This window comes from Ceratotherium simum, chromosome 22 (genome assembly GCF_057802395.1).
Source record: "Ceratotherium simum simum isolate JZ-2026a chromosome 22, ASM5780239v1, whole genome shotgun sequence".
Classification (NCBI taxonomy): Eukaryota; Metazoa; Chordata; class Mammalia; order Perissodactyla; family Rhinocerotidae; genus Ceratotherium; species Ceratotherium simum.
Genome location: NC_141921.1, coordinates 43,107,912 through 43,126,276, shown reverse-complemented (window position 1 = coordinate 43,126,276; position 18,365 = coordinate 43,107,912). Strand labels below are relative to the sequence as shown.

Sequence of the window (18,365 nt, the reverse complement as noted above, 5' to 3'; positions counted from 1 at the left end):
TTACCCTCATTGAGAATGCATGGAGTAGATGGAGAAATTAAGTGTAAATCTCATTTGTATTACAGTTTTACATTTTGTGTTATAATAGTATATTTTAAAATAAAATGTCTTTCTTGGATAACTAAATCCAATGTATAGACTTTTTCAATCCTAATAGTACTGTGATCTTTTGGTTACCTGAAGGCTGAGTTCATCCTACACCTGCAAAAATAGTAATATTTCATCCATAGGGAGCTTCAGAGTCTATGGTTCTAATTTTTTCCCATCCAAACAGCTAGGTAATTGAACTGTTGGTGATACTGGTGAATTTAATCTTATCGTGAATTTAATCTTTTCTGGCATTGTTTTTCTCTGAAATTCGTTGATGTGTAAAGGTACTACTTAAGTGTATTTTAGCATTTAAGGGACACATGCATTTTTTCCCTCAAAATCCCCCCTTTCTCTACCACAATCCCAAGTAAAGAACTCTTGAGTCTGAGGAAGCAGAAAGAGAGAGATGACAGTTAAATTTTTTTTTTAGCATTTACCCATTACAGACTATCTTATGTGCTTTGTGGTTTTTTCCTAAGTATTTCTCTGTACATGTCTTTTTATTGTTGTTCCATGTGTCTGTCTTCTTTTCTTTGTCTTTTGCTTTGTCTACTTTTCCCAATATTCCTTTCATTTCTCTTTTCCTTCCCTCTTATTTCCTCTCTCTCCTACATGTTATCTCCTTTCTTTTCATTCAGGACTATGAGAGTAAATTGCAGGCCTTGCAGAAGCAGGTTGAGACCCGATCCTTAGCTGCAGAAACAACTGAAGAGGAAGAAGAGGAGGAAGAAGGTGAAATTTAGAGACTGAAACTTTCCTATGTATATCTTTTGGACTTGTGATCAAAGCTGGATTTGATCATAGTTGACCCTACTCTTTATTGATATTTTACTGAGTCAATTTAACGATGATTTAAAAGATGCTCAGTGAGAATCCACGCCATGTTCTATGAGGTAGGAGTAGGGCTGATAATGTTCTTTAGAACACATGATTTCTGAGCAGTCTCCATATAAATCTCTTGGGAAATTTACATATACTGTCTCATATTACTGTACATATGAAGTTAACATATATGTTACAAATAAATATAGAGCTTAATCTTTGTTAAGCTATTCTGTTCTATTTGCTGGTTTATGGTTTATGTCAAGGATTTCCCAGTGAGGACTTTGGAATATATCAGTGTACATTAAAGTATTTCTGACAGATTTCTAATCACATTGCTTAGTCATGCCTACCTGTCTTAAGTTTTCCAGAATTTCTTAGCTGAATTAGAGCTTTATTTATTCTTTTTGTGAGGAAGATCAGCCCTGAGCTAACATCCATGCTAATCATCTTCTTTTTGCTGAGGAAGACCGGCTCTGAGCTAACATCTATTGCCAATCCTCCTCCTTTTTTTTTCCCCAAAGCCCCAGTAGATAGTTGTATGTCATAGTTGCACATCCTTCTAGTTGCTGTATGTGGGACGCGGCCTCAGCATGGCCGACAAGCGGTGCGTCCGTGCGCACCCGGGATCCAAACCCCGGGCCGCCAGTAGCGGAGCACACGCACTTAACTGCTAAGCCACGGGCCGGCCCTGAATTAGAGCTTTAATTGTTAGTTAGTGCCTTATAATACAGTATGAACATTCATCACATTTCATTTCTTCATCCAACCTCTCAGTAATCTCAGGGCTTCAAATTAACTTTGAAGGAACTCTTAATTTATGTAGTAAATTCTTTATTTTTCAGTATTGAAGTAAAATATGACCTTTTCCCCCTGTACTGGAAAGAAAAATAGATATATATGAATTTGTAAAACATACTAGTTTTTCTTTATTATAAGCCACACCTTAGCTATGTATCTTTAAAAAAAAAGCAAGAGAAATCTATTTCTTTGATGTACTGTTTTAAATAAACAATAGGGTTTTTTTAGGTTTTCTGAAATGTATATACTGCTTTTATAATATCAACAGAATTTAGTAAGGTTTACTGAAAAGAAGAAAACTAAAGCAGCTGAATGGAGAAAAACTGGAAAATATCTTAATGTGATAAAAGAGATGACTTAGAGGAGGGATGTAATTTCTGCACAGTTATGAGATTAATTATGCGTCGTTTGCTCTTTCAGTTCCCTGGACACAACATGAATTTGAGCTGGCTCAGTGGGCCTTCCGGAAGTGGAAGTCTCACCAGTTTACTTCATTAAGGGACTTACTCTGGGGCAATGCTGTTTACCTGAAGGAGGCCAATGCCATCAGTGTGGAACTGAAGAAGAAGGTACGGAGCGGGGTGGGGAGAACGTGGCCATCTGGAGGCGAAGCTGGGCCTGATGGGGTTCACGGCTCTCATCTTGAACTGACCTTTCCCTTGGGTGAACTCAGCTGCTTTTTGCTGTGAAACAGGTTTATATATGCGTTTATTTTATGTATGTGCCTGGAACATATGCATAGTAGGCACTAATTAAATATTTATTAAATGAAATTTTAAAAGTAATATGTTTTATACCTTATGTTACAAATGAGGAGACTGTATCCCTGACAAGAGCTAGAGAAACTTAATAGTAGAAAAATGTTTCTCTTGGGTTTCTGAAAATCTCAATTTTCTTTTAGTTTTCTAGCATTAAGTTTGCATCTGTGTGCCCCCTCCTCTTCTAGGGTCTGAGAGGCAGTTTTGTGTAGTGGACAAACACGTGCACTCTGCACCCAGACAGCAGGTTCCAAGCCTAGCTCTCCTAGTTGTGTTGACCCTGATAGCCCCGTGCCTCCATTCTCTCATCTACGAAATGGGCTTGGCAACAGTGTCTGCTACCCAGGGATTTTGTGAGGGATGAAAGAGTGAATACATGCTGAAATAGTGCCTGGACATGGTAAAAGGCAGTTAATGTTACTGATTGTCTTAATTATTACCAAGATGTCACACCACATCTTAGATTCATTCTTCTATATATCCCACTGTGTAATAGTCTCCTGATTACTACAGTTACAGTGGGGGGCAATTCTGCATAGTAGGTAAGAGCACAGACTGCCTGACTTTGGGAAAACTCATGATCTTCTAGGGCTGTATTCTAGTTCTGTAAAATGGGGATAAGATGTCTTCTTCATTCATAATCTTGGCAACCCATCTCATTTTGTAATTCTTTATTATCTCCTCTCTCTCAAGTAGACTAAATGATGGCAGCATCTGTCTTTTTTTGTTCCTACTGTACATAGCATTTAATTAATATTTGCTGGTGAAAATATAGAGTGGTAGCGTGAAATAAATGACATAATGCATGCAAAGCACTTACCATATAGTAAACACTTTTAAGAGTAGTAGTTGTAATCTTCTGGGTTTAAAATGGAAAACCGTGACATGTTGCCACCTTCTCTCATTAGTGAGAGACTAGAGATGCGTTCTTGGGTCCACCTTTTTTTCTCTTATATAAGTTCTTCAAAAGTCTTCATTCAGTCAACCAAAGTATATTTGAGATTTTAGTTTGTGCAAAAATGCTGTGCCAGGCTAGGAAAACGAAGTCTGTAAATAGCTTAATTTGAAATTATTATTATTCTCAATGATTAATGTACAAGTGGCCACTTTTTTCAGTCAGTCACCAGCTGTTTGTTGAGCACATACTAAGGTGCTTGACCTCTTTCCCTTTGGACGTGGTTATATCGCTTTGTTTCTGAAACTTACTTGCTGAAAACATAAAGGCCATTTGTTGATGGTTTATTCTTTCCTTTTAGGTGCAGTTTCAGTTTGTTCTGCTGACTGACACGTTGTACTCCCCTTTGCCTCCTGAATTACTTCCCACTGAGATGGAAAAAACTCACGAAGACAGGCCTTTCCCTCGTACAGTGGTGGCAGTGGAAGTCCAGGATCTGAAGAACGGAGCAACACATTATTGGTCTTTGGAGAAACTCAAGTATGAAAACATTATTCATAAAGCTATTTGTGTTAGTTAGGAAATAATAATGAATTGCTCAAGTGTGCTCCCTCAGATGTTTCTCCCTGTGATATCATTATTGCTTCCTTTTCTGTGCTGCTCAGTGCTGTTGCTGACCAGTGATAGTACTATCGATCTGTTTATTCCTAAGTGAGTGAATCCCACTTCACAAACACCTTTGTCATTTGCAGATATTATTTAAGTTTAGCCTCCATAGATCCTCTTATATTTTAAATGTTCCAATTTCATGATATCTGTTTCTTTCTTGGATCTAGTAATTAATCATCTTTTCTGTCCTGGATCTCATGATGATCCGTAATCAACAGGAAAGTTATGATGTAGCTTCCTTTGCATTTAGTATGATGGGATATTTTCTGCTATTCCATTATATTTGAGATGTCATACACATTGAACTACATTTCTCCTATGACTCAGTAGAGGTTAGGTGGCTATTCTTGACTTTTAGGGGCTTGTCTCTAAACTCAGACACTTTGGATACTCAGTGTTTTGGTTTCTGTACTTTTGGCCTTCATTCTTTTTTAATATCATTAAATGGTGGGAGCAGCTTTTTTTTTAAATCTTGCATGCAAGATACTTCCAAAGTGAAATATTAATGCACTCTTATGATATTAACCCAGTGTGCTTTCTGTTTACTGTGCAGGCAGAGGCTGGCTTTGATGCGAGAGATGTATGACAGGGCAGGGGAGATGGCCTCCGGTGCCCAGGATGAAAGCGAAACCGCTGTGACTGGCAGTGACCCATTTTATGATCGGTTCCATTGGTTCAAACTTGTAGGAAGGTATGTAGTGAGTCTATTGATGTCTTCTTTTTAACTAATGAATGGTTTTGTTTTAATTGCTTAAAACCTCAGCAGGTATTATAGAAAGTTAAAAGAAAAAGAGTATAAGAAAGCCCCATTTATAATCTTATCCATTCATTCACAACCACTGTGTCGTTTGGTATATTTCCCTTTGGTGTTATTCAACATGCATATTTGTTTTAAGTCTCAAACTTCCAAGCAAAGTAATTGCAAGTCTTGCCTGCTTCTCAGCTCATTCACAAAATGTCTTACAGTTGAACAAGATAGATTTAAAAGAAAACCTACGTCTGTATCCTGCACAGTTTAAAATCATAGTACGACTTACAACTTAGCGGACTACAACCTCTCCATGATCTGATATGTCCTCACTTTTTTTTTTAAAGCAATTCATCTTACTTTAGCCTGCCAAGAGTGAATTAATTGCACACCTTGGTGTAGCCCACTTGAGCCTCTTTTGTGTATATGTTACTTTCAACATTTAATGAAAACAAATAGTGCCCCTGTGAGTCCGTATTGAGTCAAGTTCTTAGAGGCTTAGAAAAAGCAGAGAAATATAAGGTTTGAGCTTAATGATTTCAGAATTTGTATTGTTTTTCAATTGCAAAAACTTTCTGATAGTTTTAAAGGAACTGGGTAAAAAGGAGGAGCTGAAGTCATAGAATTTTGTAGAAATGAAGTAAATCTTTTCCACTCCACTCTGACAGTAGTGTTTTTAAAGAGAAGAACTGGCCATGCACATGTTACTCAAGCAAGGCACATACTTGCTTTGCTGTATACCATTTCATCCATTTTGTTTTCTGTTCCAAGATGACGTAGAATGAAGATTTAAACCTTATTATTTCACCTAATGTAGAGTGGCTCCTTTGAGGCCTGGCTGCTGATCTTTTGTGTAAACTGGAGACCATCAACATTTTACAGTGCATTATTTATCTGAGATATTCTGCTCGTGTATTTCCTTTGCTTTTCTTATTCTAAGGATCAGTCCTTGTTCCCTTTCACCTGAACCAGATGATTTATGCTTATTTTATCCTTTTGCTTTTCCACTTGCTTTTATTGTGTTGATTCCCCAGTGGGTTCTATCCTGTTGGCACCTATAGCTTCCTGTTTAACCAACTATTCCTCTTTCCTTGGCTGTGTCAATCGGCGTCCTACCTCGTGTCTAGCTCCCCCATTTTCCACGGCTGTGTGAATGAGCGCCTTGCTGACCGCACACCCTCCCCCACTTTTTCCACGGCCGATTCCGACATCACTGAGCTGGCTGACGAGCAGCAAGATGAGATGGAGGATTTTGATGATGAGGCATTCGTGGATGACACCGGCTCTGACGCAGGGACGGAGGAGGGATCAGATCTCTTCAGTGACGGGCATGACCCGTTTTACGACCGATCCCCATGGTTCATTTTAGTGGGAAGGTTGGTGAGGTTATTGTGAGAAAGGCAAAAAGGGACCAGCTCTTGCTCTAAAGAGGCTCCTTGTGCAATTTTGGATGATCTTGCTTTAGCCAGTTCCATTCGTGACATGCTGACCTGGCTAGAGAGAGCCCTCAGGCAGTGTTTGTGAGGTACTTGGTCTACTCAGTACAGCATACAGCAATGTGTGGAGACTCTCCATGGAGGAACACTAGTCTTAAATTGCCCAGTAATTTTCTCCTGAAGGAGGAAACTCCAGAGGAGAAAGTAATTCCAGTTAAGAGTTAAATGTTACAGGTTCGAAGAATGTTATTGTGGTCTGATGTTTCCTTTCTGTGGTAATGTGAGTGAAGAAACATATGGGGATAACTTGAGAAAGGAGAGCAAAGCAAGTCCAACATTAGGCTACAGGATTCGTGGCACCAGCAGGAATCAAGAGGTCAAAAGTGGAATGTGGAGTAGCATTAGGTTTGTTTTTTGCTTAGTCTATGAGTCCAAAAAAGAATCAGGAACATGAAGTTTTCTCTTTGTCTAAAATGTATGCCTTTCTTTGGCCAGTTTCACTGAGCCTGTCTATAGATCTTTGGCTTCTGCTAAAATTTTACCTTTAGGCTCTATAATGATGAATCTCATAAAATTATCTGTTGACACCATCAACAATAGATATTGTTCAGTGTTACATGAAACTGCTTTGTGTTAAGTTTAGTTGACCAGAATGAGGCATTGTCTCTGGCTCCATCTGTCAGTGATGCAGAACTCACATGCACAGTTCCTAATACTGATGTCTTTGTCTACAATGCAGTCTTCATGCTGAAGTAATTTTAATTACAAATTCAACGGTGCAGCGCTCACTGGATTAACAAAAAAGTATGGCCAGGGTTTAAGGTATTAAATTTAATTTTATTGGTGCATTAGAACCCCATATTGTTGAATCCTTTAAAAATAAGGGAATTATGTCAGTGTTAAATGGCTAAGCACCAGTTATCTAAAAATTAAAGTGCAGCAAGTCTCCTGACCCAGTAGAGACAGGAGGTTCTAAAACTTAGCTTATAGTATGGTGTTGCTTACCTGGTTAGAACTAAATAAATAACGTAGATGATGATCACTGTTATGGAAAGGGGGGAAAGAAAGGCTTTTTGATAGAAATGAAAGCCTCAATTATGACTATCGGTTGTAGCAGTAGATGGTCTCAGGGTTTTACAATGGCAAAGGGGCATTTATTCAGTTTTTCCACGTATAAACATAAAGGGATTGTACAACCATGAATATTGTTTTCTGCTCGTGTATTGCCAGGAATAGATGCTTAGAATTTCAGAGAAGCTGATTTATATTAAAAGTGAGAAAAGTAGGTCCAAGTACAAACAATGGGATCATAATGCTTTCCTTATTTTATTGCTGGCTGTGTCCTTCAGCACATTTCTACCCTATTCTAAGAGAGTCAGAAGTTAGAATCAAGTTTCTATCCATACTGCTTGGTCCGGGTGCCAGTTGTGCAGCTTCTAACGCTGCTCACTGTGTTTTACGCCATCGCACAGTGAGGAATAGGTAGCTTCATCTTACATGGCACAGTGCGAAGAACACTGACCTAGTTGTCAGGAGGAGCCTAACTTAGGACAGGCAACTTAAACTGAGGCCTATTGGCTTCATTCTCAAGTGTAAAATGGAGAGTTAGGTAGAAGAAAAAGAGCCTTAAAGATCTTTTTGATCATTCAGATTCTGTCATCCACACTAGCAAAATGAATATTTGCTATTTGTATTGTGAGTCAGTTGTATGGAAAACTTAAGTCAGAATCCCACGTAATGTGGGAATTCACTAACTTAAGATATATGTATTATTTTCTCTGTTTTTATTCATTTTAATCATATCACATTTAAGTGTAGGTATAAAGCAATAAACGTTACTTTGAGTTGCAAATAAAATACTTATGGAGCTATGGCTCAGGAATTGACATTTTTGTTTGGGTTCCCATGTTCTAAAACTAACTTTGCTCTGCAAGAAAGAGGTTAGGGGTGGAGGTGAAATCATAAAGTGAAGGATAATCAGTAAAGTGAAGGATAGCTCTTGATTTTCACCCTTGACTACATTTCTCATCTACAAACAAAGTTTATAATAATGCAACATTACCCAGTTATGTAGAGGTCATTGTATGTGTAAGAAGAGTAACTCCTTTCTTGTTCTTTTAATTCACTGGATTGAATTTCCCCTATTGGCACATAATTTCAAAAAAAAAGTTACTTGTAAAATTTTCCAGTTTCTTATGAAATTCCATTTGTAGATTTTGTTTCTTGGCCTTGGCTGCCTCTGGTGAATTTTTATATGAAAATAAAAGAGCTTGTCCCTTTAGCTATTCTCTTATGGCATGCTGGGATGTTTTGAACCATCCATCATAATTGGGATGAAATGTAAAATATTTAAGCTAGTCGTCTAGGTTAAAAGGGGGCAAAAGATAGTTATTCTGTGACCTAAGTACCTGAACTGACATTCTTTCTGTAGCTAGAACCATAATTATGCTGATTTTTCTTATCTTTATGTTGACAAAATTTGTTTCCCTTTTTGATGTAACTTCACAGAACTTTCTGCTAATGTATCTTTTACATCATCCCCTCTCTCATCCCTGTTCTCCTTCAGTCTGCTAGGTCAAGGTATAAGAACTCTCAAGAATGTAGAGTCATTATAAAAATTTCAGTTTAAAAAACTTCAAAGGAGAACTTTTATACAGCATTGGTTTGGGGCTGAGGACTATGTACTGATTATAGGACAAGGAGCTGTCTAGTGATTGTGCTGTTGTGTAGTCACAGTGCCAGTGCCCCTCCCTGCCACTGCCGTAAAACTATAGAATTCTCTTTTCTAAAAAGGAAATCTATAAAAGTACTTCCTATTCTTCCACCTTTGGAACAGTCATTGCCATAGGCAGAAAGGAGATTCTCGTCTTTAGTATGTGCTCAAATAGAACTTTACTGTAATGTGCGTGTGTGTGTTGCTGTACCTTCAAGTGGTAAGCTTTTTTAAAATTAAAAACAGGAGTTCCTGTTTTTGAATAGCTGTATTTTTTGTGTGAGGAAGATTAACCCTGAGCTAACATCTATTGCCAGTCCTCCTCTTTTGTGCTGAGGAAGATTGGCCCTGGGCTAACATTCACGCCTATCTTCCTCTACTTTATATGAGACGTCGCCACAGCATGGCTTGATAAGCAGTGTGTACGCCTGAGGTCCGAACCTCTGAACCCCAGGCTGCCGAAGCGGAGCACTCCGAACTTAACCGCTAGGCCACATGGTTAAGTTTGGTGTGCTCCACTTCGGCAGCCTCGGTTTACAGTTTTGGATCCTGGGTGCGGACCTAGACTACTCATCAGCCATGCTGTGGTGGCGACCCACATATAAAATAGAGGAAGATTGGCACAAATGTTAGCTCAGGGCCAATCTTCCTCGGCAAAAAAAAATAATAATAATAATAATAATAATAGTAATAACTATACAAATTAAGTATAGTTAGGAATCTAAACACATTCTATATAGGTAATATCCAAGATGAGTATGGCTTTGAAAATCAACCTAGTATAAAGTTGAATGGCTGTGCTTCTCTACCTCTGGTATAACCCATTTTTCTGAAGAATCTTCCACTTCTACTTAAAGGACAAATTATTTTCCTGTTCATTTATGTTCATAGATGTTCAGTCACTCACCAGATATTTATTGAGTGTATTTACTTAATAAATATTCCCGGCCCTCTGCAGACAAAACCAGCTTGGTTCCTGCCCCTTACAGTCTGGTGGGTGAGACAGACAAATTAAATAATCATATAAATAAATGTAAGTCATAGCAATGATGGAATCATGTGTGTTACTGAGATCATATAACATTGGGGGGACCTGTCATGAGAGAGTGGTGTTTGGAATAAGACCTGAAGTTGTGAAATCAAAGGCATGAGGTGGGTAGTAGAGTTCAGAGAGGACTCCAGGCAGGGACATGAGCACATGTGCTGTGCTGGCTCTCTAATGGCCCCGGCATTGAAAGTGGGCACCTCTGGCTGGGATGCCATTCAGAGATGAAGGTGGTCTGTATGTGTGTGGACTTTGGAAGTGAAATTATCCATTTGGTACCTTATGCCAAATTCTTAGTCTTTAAACTCTGTCACAGTAGTTGATATTTGAGAGTCTCATTTGTAATCCTTTTCAGAAGACACTTCATTTTTAAATTTTGTAAACAAAGCTTTAACCTGTTTCTTAGCATTGCCTTCCCCACCTTTGGAGCAGACTGAAAGGGAAGTGGACTTCATTTGATCTGATTCAGTGTTCACTTGCAGTTATTTTTGTTATCTTTTTCATTCATATTTCATTTATACTCTTAAAGTTTTATTAACATTTGTTTTTCTGTGTTGTATTTTGTCTATTTTCAGAATTGTTTTCATTACTTTGAGTTGAAATCTCAAGAATCCACTCCATCTTCCTTTTCTCTTTGTTTTGAAGTAGATTTCAGAGAGCAGAGAGCAGGAAAAGAAGCAGACAGGCATACGTGTCACGTTTAGTTATGTTTGATTTCTTGATGCAAATGTTTACTTTTTGTCTTGTCTTGTGTTCAAAGATCAGCATATACCCAGTGGGAAGACAGGAGTAACAGCAGGAACTAGATTTTATTTCCCATCCACTAATTGGAATGAACACTCTTAAGCTTTGTGATCACCAGTTTTTATTGCTTTAAAAAAAATCAATAGCTACAAAATAATGAAAGAAGAAAAAAGTACAGATGTGATAGGATTTTGCTAGTTCGTTTGAAATAGAAAATGTTAGGTCTGTAACTTACCTTTTTTATTTGCATTTCTGAATTAGATTTTTTAGACTTCAGGAGCAAAAGCCACCCTTTAGGGATCAGTGATTTTCTTCTCCCTTGGGATTTATCTTGATGCCCATCTAGAGTCTCCTATAAGCTCGCTACTCAGAAACTTCAGGCTAGGGGCTGGCCCGGTGGTGTAGTGGTTAAGTTCGCGTGCTCCACTATGGCAGCCCAGGGTTTGCGGGTTTGGATCCTGGCGTGAATCTATACGCCGCTCATCAAGCCACGCTGTGGTGGCATCCCACATACAAAATAGAGGAAGACTGGCACAGATGGGAGCTCAGTGACAATCTTCCTCAAGCAAAAAGAGGATGATTGGCAACAGATGTTAGCTCAGGGCCAGTCTTCCTCACCAAAAAAAGAAAAAAAAGAAACTTCTGGCGACATAGCCTCTCTGCCCATATGCGTCAGTCACACTGCCTAAAGATAATAGTCATTTCTTAGAGTGAAAATAAAGACCTGTAACGCTGTGACTTGAAATCTGTTTTAGAATGTATTAACTGTATTTCAGTCACATTTCCTTGCCTTTTTTGTTTCCTGATTTCTGTTTTATCTATTGGGAAAAACAAAACCAAACCTCTTTATAATTTCCTACATTAAAAGGTTAAGCTCTTTAGTGAGCTCCTTTTTCCCTACCTTTAGCAGTATTCATAGAGCAGTATCTTGAAAGTCTACTTCCAATTGTTACTCTTTTACCTACAGTGGTAATTTTTATAGGGAGTAATTTGGTGTCAGTTGGTCTTTGTCGGCTACTTTACCAAGCATTTGCATTTGTTTATATATGGTCTGTGCTGAAAGAGCAACTGGGGGCAGTCTAAGTACAGAACAGAGAGGTGATCTTAAGATAAGACCCAGAAGCCAGCTCACAGTTTCATGAAGATATCCTCAGTAAATCTGAAATCCAGCTTCTCTGTCTGTGGGGTGCTCAGATGTTTGTCTCCCTGTTTCTGTCTCTAGGGCATTTGTTTACCTGAGCAACCTGCTGTATCCCGTGCCCCTGATTCACAGGGTGGCCGTTGTCAGCGAGAAGGGTGAAGTGCGGGGATTTCTTCGTGTGGCTGTACAGGCCATTGCAGGTGGGTGACCCTATTCTGAAATTAGAGCTGTGGATTCTTTGCCGAGAGACAAAGCAGGCTAATGCTATATGGGCCAGGCTTCAGTTACACGTACAAACTGTGGTGCGTTTGTCTGTCTTGGAGAAAGCTTTTATTGCTTCCTTTCTAACTATTGTTCCCAAGGATCATAAATCGATTCTGTTTAGTCTGGGTTACAGCTATTTTGGAATAATGGGGTAAAGGGATTTCCTTTAACATGAAGAACAACTCTTAGATTAACTTTATAAAAGTCATTTGCATTTTAAATATTGTATCTTAACTGCTTCAGAAGTAACAAAGGATTTTCAGGACTTTTTCTTGCCAAATTTTCTCTCAGGGTACTTCTGCTAGACATTTCTGTCCTTTGGCTACTATTTTATAATGCATGGATCAAGATTCTGATACTTGACACTTTTCCATGATCCAGCCTACATTCCGAGGAACGAATGTGGCTGTTTCCTATAATTTTTCTGTTTTAATTTCTAAACACTATGCTGTGTTTAGTGACCTCTTAGCTTTTCCCCCATGGCAATCTGTGACATAGTCACCAGTGTTGAGTTTATGGAATTTTCCATAACTATAGTCTAATATTTTCGAATATTTTTTGAGTATTGTTGAATATAATTTTGCCAAGTGAAGGGGGCATATTTCTAGGTATGACATTTGAACAATATCGAGCATAAAACTGATTTCTTTGTTCACTAGTCTCATTTGAGTTAAAGAATTGATAAGTTTACCTGAGTAGAATTGGAAGCAGCCCATGTGATTTTACTGCTTCGGTCTCCTTTCTTTCTTATGCAAAAAACTTGTTCTTTAGTGTCTCCTCTTGTGCTAAAGTTCTTGAACCCTGAATCTCCACTACTTTCCTATTTATTCTATAATCCAATAAGAGTCATTGCCCCTCTGCCCTATATGTAGTCTCATTCTATCTCTTGCTTATTTTTTGCTTATTTTTTTTTCTACTTAGCGGATGAAGAAGCTCCTGATTATGGCTCTGGAATTCGACAGTCGGGAACAGCTAAAATATCTTTTGATAACGAGTACTTTAATCAGGTGAGAAGCCTTCCAGGAAGAGGAAAACCTTATGGAAGGAGAAAGAAGTACACAGGTTTATAAGCAGGAGGTTCAGCACTGGAGAACAATTCTTCTACCTAGAACTAAAAAGTATAGGTAACCACAGGGTTGTTGAGTAGAATATGGGACATGTTGAACAATCACAACGGTAAAGGTGAATGCCCAACGTTTCTATTGTATTGTATTGCCTTTTCTCACGCAGCTCTTAATCGACATAATTTTCCAATCACTATTATTTGTTGGGCAAATAAACGTAAGTAAGGAAACTGGAGAAAAACATGCTATATACTAATCTACCGTACCTTGTTTTCAGAGTGACTTTTCTTCAGTTGCAATGACTCGTTCTGGTCTGTCCTTGGAGGAGCTGAGGATTGTGGAAGGACAGGGTCAGAGTTCTGAGGTCATCACTCCTCCAGAAGAAATCAACCGAATGAATGATTTGGGTACGTAGACAGAGTTTACTATGATTGGGGATGTTTTCAAAGAGGGAAAAATATTGACCATTGTCGAGGAAGATAGTCGCTTTCATCAACTAGGAATAGAAAGAACGTCTTATTCTCTCTTCTTTGAAAGGTGGTCTGTGCATTATTTGAACCATATCTGTGTTCATTTGACCCTCTTTAGATTTGAAGTCAAGCACTTTGCTGGATGGTAAGATGGTAATGGAAGGGTTTTCAGAAGAGATTGGCAACCACCTGAAGCTGGGCAGTGCCTTCACTTTCCGTGTAACAGTGTTGCAGGCCAGTGGAATCCTCCCAGAGTATGCAGATATCTTCTGTCAGTTCAAGTAAGCTGCTCCTTTGCTCTGCCTACCTAGCATTTAACCCACATGGCGTCCTTTGTGCACTATAGAGTGCTTTACATTTGTGAGATATTAACACTCTTGAGAGATAAATGACTACCAGTCTCTGAAATAAAATGCTTTCTTCACTCAAGATGGAAGTAAGAACCGGAAACCTTCCATGGAATAAAACAGAGTTCATTGTGGGGAGGAGTATGGCCATGCATCCAGCTAGAAGGTTCTGTTGTAAACTATCCCCCCCGCCAGGAATAGAGGATCTAATCCAGATAAGCCTATTTATTAGTCTTTTTAATGCTGTTCATACTGAAATGTCTTATTAATAAACAAGTCTGAAAGCAGTGAATTATCCAGGTACCAATTATGCTTATTTAATACTTGAGAAGAGGAAAATTTAAATAATATAAAGAACAATGAAATTCTACGTCAACTGAAAAAAAGCTAGTATGTAGAAAAGATGTGACAGGTTTCATTTCTCACCCACTTACAAGCTCTATCCTGTAACCCTCTAGATGCTTTCTTCTCAAGAGGTCCCTAGGAAAACACTTTTTTGAGAATCCTAAGTTTTAATACCTCCAAACATCAATATATCTTTTCGGTACTTGGAAAGGGCCACAGTACAAGAGAATGAAGTCTGACTCACCCTATTCCTGAAGCCCCCAGTTTGCCACCGTGACACCAAAAGGCTGCTTTAGAGTTCTGCCATCCCTCTCCCCTCAGTGTGTGCCTTGCCCTTCTTAGGGGTCCTAATGGAGTTTATAAAGGATTGCCTTTATATAGATTTTAGCCAAGTCCTGAGTTTAAATGTGATTATTGCGTAGTAAGCCTCTAATATCATTTGCTAGAACTCATAATTGTTGTTGAAATATTATCCATCCAATATTGATTTTGCCCATTTAATGTGTTTTCACTAGCAGCCTTAAATTTAGGGTGGGATGGCATTGGCCAGATGAATCAGTTTTTTTGAACTTTTCACTATTATTCTAGTCAGGCAACTGATATATTTTATAGAAAAGATCTACTTGCTTAACTGACATCTGAATGGCAATAATGGTGTGGTGACTTTTGCCCTACAATCTCCTAAAAAGAGCAGCATCTCCAGCTGGCATTAGCTCTGGGAGATAGGGCATGTTGACTCGTGTTGAAAGAAGACTCAAATTCTTCTTGGGTTTTTATGGACTCTCATCTGGCCTGTGTAGGGAAGGCCCACTGTAGAGCAGTGTGAATGATTTCCTGTGTCACCAGTGTGGACGCCCAGGATATTTGTGCCTGCTCCAAGCAGAGCACTGGAGGAGTGTAGGTCAGAGATCGACTGATGCCCTGGGGCCTCTGGCAGGTACATGTATAGTCCAGAGAGGAAAAAATTGGAAGGAAAAAAAAAAGGAGTAAGCGGAGAAGGAGGGGCCAACTCAGTGGCGTAGCAGTTGAGTTCGTGCCCTCCGCTTTGGCGGCCCGGGATTTGCAGGTTCAGATCCCAGGTGCAGCCCTGCACACCACTTATCGGGCCATGCTGTGGCGGCATCCCATATAAAGTGGAGGAAGATGGGCATGGATGTTAGCTGAGGGCCAATCTTCCTCAGCAAAAAAAAAAAAAAAAAAAAAGGAGGATTGGCAATGGACATTAGCTCAGGGCTAATTTTCCTCAAAAAAAAAAAAGAGTAAGAGAAGGAGAGGGAGAGAGGTAAGGAGAAGAATGAGAAGAAAGCAAATAGATAAAGGTACATGTAGTACAGAATGCTACAGCGTCAGAAATACGTGACATCAGTGATTTGGAATGCCTGGGAAAAGTACACTACTGTCCTCAGACTCACTCAACTACTTTGGAAGACAGGGAGTTCATACTTCTGCTGCCTCTACCCCCTATTCATTTTCCTGTTTCCTCTTTTTTCTTGAGGGGTGTGGAATGTTCTTCTGATGGATATTTTCTATCTGACAGTAAATCTTTGTATTGAGTATTTTTTAATTCTCCACTTTTTATTTCAGACTAATAATAGGGAGGGAGAGAGAACAATAAAATTTCACTATTTGTGAGAATAAAAAAACATAGCCTATTGATTCAACAAATATTTCAGGATGGGCCGGCCCGGTGGTGCAAGCGGTTAAGTGCGCGCTCTGCTGCAGTGGCCCGGGGTTCGCCGATTTGGATCCCGGGTGTGCACCGACACACCGCTTGTCAAGCCATGCTGTGGCGGTGTCCCATATAAAGTGGAGGAAGATGGGTACGGATGTTAGCCCAGGGCCAGTCTTCCTCAGCAAAAAAGGAGGATTGGCAGATGTTAGCACAGGGCTGATCTCACAAAAACAAACAAACAAACAAATATTTCAGGAGTATATTCTATATTTTGAGCCCTGTAGGAAACACTTGTTGTCTTTTGGGGAGACAGGTGTGTCCCCTTTACTTATTACAAACTTATTTCACTTATTACAAACAGTGAAATCATTGCTGTGGAAGAAAAATAGGTCCCTAGTGGTGTGGGAACACAGAACTATTTGGATGAATCAGAGAAGACTTCCTGGAAGAGGTGGCATTTGAATCTACTCTTAGCTGGTCTTAGACTCCTAGGCAAGTATGACAAATACAGGCTTTAGTACTGCCTTATACAAACTTGAATCTGCCAGATCATTCCTACACAAAACGATTTCATAATTTTTGTTCTCAGTAAAAAACTTCTACAAAGGAACAGGAATTCACTGAATTCACTCTTCACGCTCTCTAAAATATTCTTGCATTTACATCCACATGGTTAAGTGATTAGGGTCAGTTAATTTTCAGTCATTTTTGAAATAAAATCTAAAATGCTATTTGAGTGATATGGAAAATGTTCTTGACAAGGAAATATAACTAACAAAGTCTCGAAGGCTCTGCTTAAGTAGGATGCCTCTTTCCATAGGATCCAAGTTGAGCTCTTAAAACATAGATTTTGAAACGGTTTAATGTGAAATTCATGTGTCTTGTTTTTTTAATTAAGCTTTTTGCATCGCCATGATGAAGCGTTCTCCACTGAACCCCTCAAAAACAATGGCAGAGGAAGTCCTCTGGGCTTTTATCATGTGCAGAATGTAAGTGACAGGGACATTTTCTCCAAACATTTTGCAAGTTTGTGTGCCTTATAGTGGCTGGTGTGAGGCAGTGGTCACGTGTGGCTTTCTCAGCCGAGAGAGGAGGACGATCTGAGCTGCTGTGCTGGAGGGAGCCCCGTGGGGAGAATAGACAATGGAGCCAGTGGCTAGAGTGGTGAGCTAATCCTCAGTGGACAGAGCAGCCAGGCTTCTTCTCTGAATTACAGTGGGCCCCGTGAGTCATGTGGGGGTTGGTTTGCCAGTAAAATCTTCCATCAGTTTACATGTAGTGAGTTGTTTTTAGTGTTTCCTTCCTAGAAAAATAAGCATGTTTAATATGAGTTTTGTTCAAGTTAATATGTTGTCCTTTAAACCGTAAGATACTCATGTTGCTCCGTTGGAAATAATGTGGAAACTATTAAATACCTTTTGTAGCTAAATTAAGATTCAGAGTCTGTTTTCCTTGCAGCTGATACTATGATTAATCCATTAATACCTCCTACAACTCTCTCATATGTGGAATAAGAAAACAGACCTTCCATATCCTCTAGGAAGGTTCACTCAAACTCTGTTCAAAAGTCATCCTCATCACAATAGCTAACATTCATTGAGAACTTATTTCATGTTAGTTACAGTTCTAAGTGCTCTTTTGTGTCTTTTTTTTTTTTTTAATTTTTATTTATTTCATTTTTTTTCCCCTAAAGCCCCAGTAGATAGTTGTATGTCATAGTTGCACAGCTTTCTAGTTGCTATATGTGGGACGCGGCCTCATCGTGGCCAGAGAAGCGGTGCGTCGGTGCCCACCGGGGATCCGAACCTGGGCTGCCGGCAGTGGAGCACGCGCACTTAACCGCTAAGCCACGGGGCTGGCCCTCTTTTGTGTCTTAATTCATTTAATCCTCACCTTTGTGCCGTGAACTATCATAATCCCTATATTATAGCTGAGATAACTAAGGCACAGAGCAGTTAAAGTCGCTCACCAAGATTACAAAGCTAGGAAGAGGTAGAGGTGGGGTTTGAACCCAGTGAAATGTAGCTCTAGATCCAGGATCTTCACCATTACATGAAACAGGTTCATTTTCTTGCTAACCATATCCACTCCTTAAAGTACAAGAGGAAAGGACAACTCCAAAAATGGAGTAGCAAACACAAAACACACTATTTTCTTTTTTATGTTTAATTGTATAAATATGAGCATGCATGTATCTGATAAATATTGACTGGCTTATTGTGCTCGAGGACTGTGCCTGACACCACTGGGGAATGCACAAATGAATCTCAGATGATTATGCCCCCAAAGTGCTTAGAACTATGATAGGGGAAATAAAATGCATATTTAAACAACAGTAGGG

The 18,365-nt window shown here is 39.2% G+C and overlaps 1 protein-coding gene across 2 annotated transcripts in view; it reads left to right on the top strand.

Annotated features, from left to right (window-relative positions):
- KIF1B (kinesin family member 1B) overlaps positions 1–18,365 on the top strand; it is a 143,248-nt gene that overhangs the window by 94,494 nt on the left and 30,389 nt on the right. Inside the window, exons 21-30 of one of the 2 annotated variants that reach the window (XM_087446840.1) lie at positions 729–822; positions 2,134–2,282; positions 3,728–3,906; positions 4,589–4,726; positions 5,911–6,159; positions 11,944–12,062; positions 13,048–13,133; positions 13,468–13,597; positions 13,779–13,941; positions 16,923–17,013. In XM_087446840.1, the coding sequence (XP_087302966.1) occupies positions 729–822; positions 2,134–2,282; positions 3,728–3,906; positions 4,589–4,726; positions 5,911–6,159; positions 11,944–12,062; positions 13,048–13,133; positions 13,468–13,597; positions 13,779–13,941; positions 16,923–17,013 (1,398 nt within the window). The remainder of the gene's footprint in view (positions 1–728; positions 823–2,133; positions 2,283–3,727; positions 3,907–4,588; positions 4,727–5,910; positions 6,160–11,943; positions 12,063–13,047; positions 13,134–13,467; positions 13,598–13,778; positions 13,942–16,922; positions 17,014–18,365) is intronic. The other variant, XM_087446838.1, reaches the window with a different exon arrangement.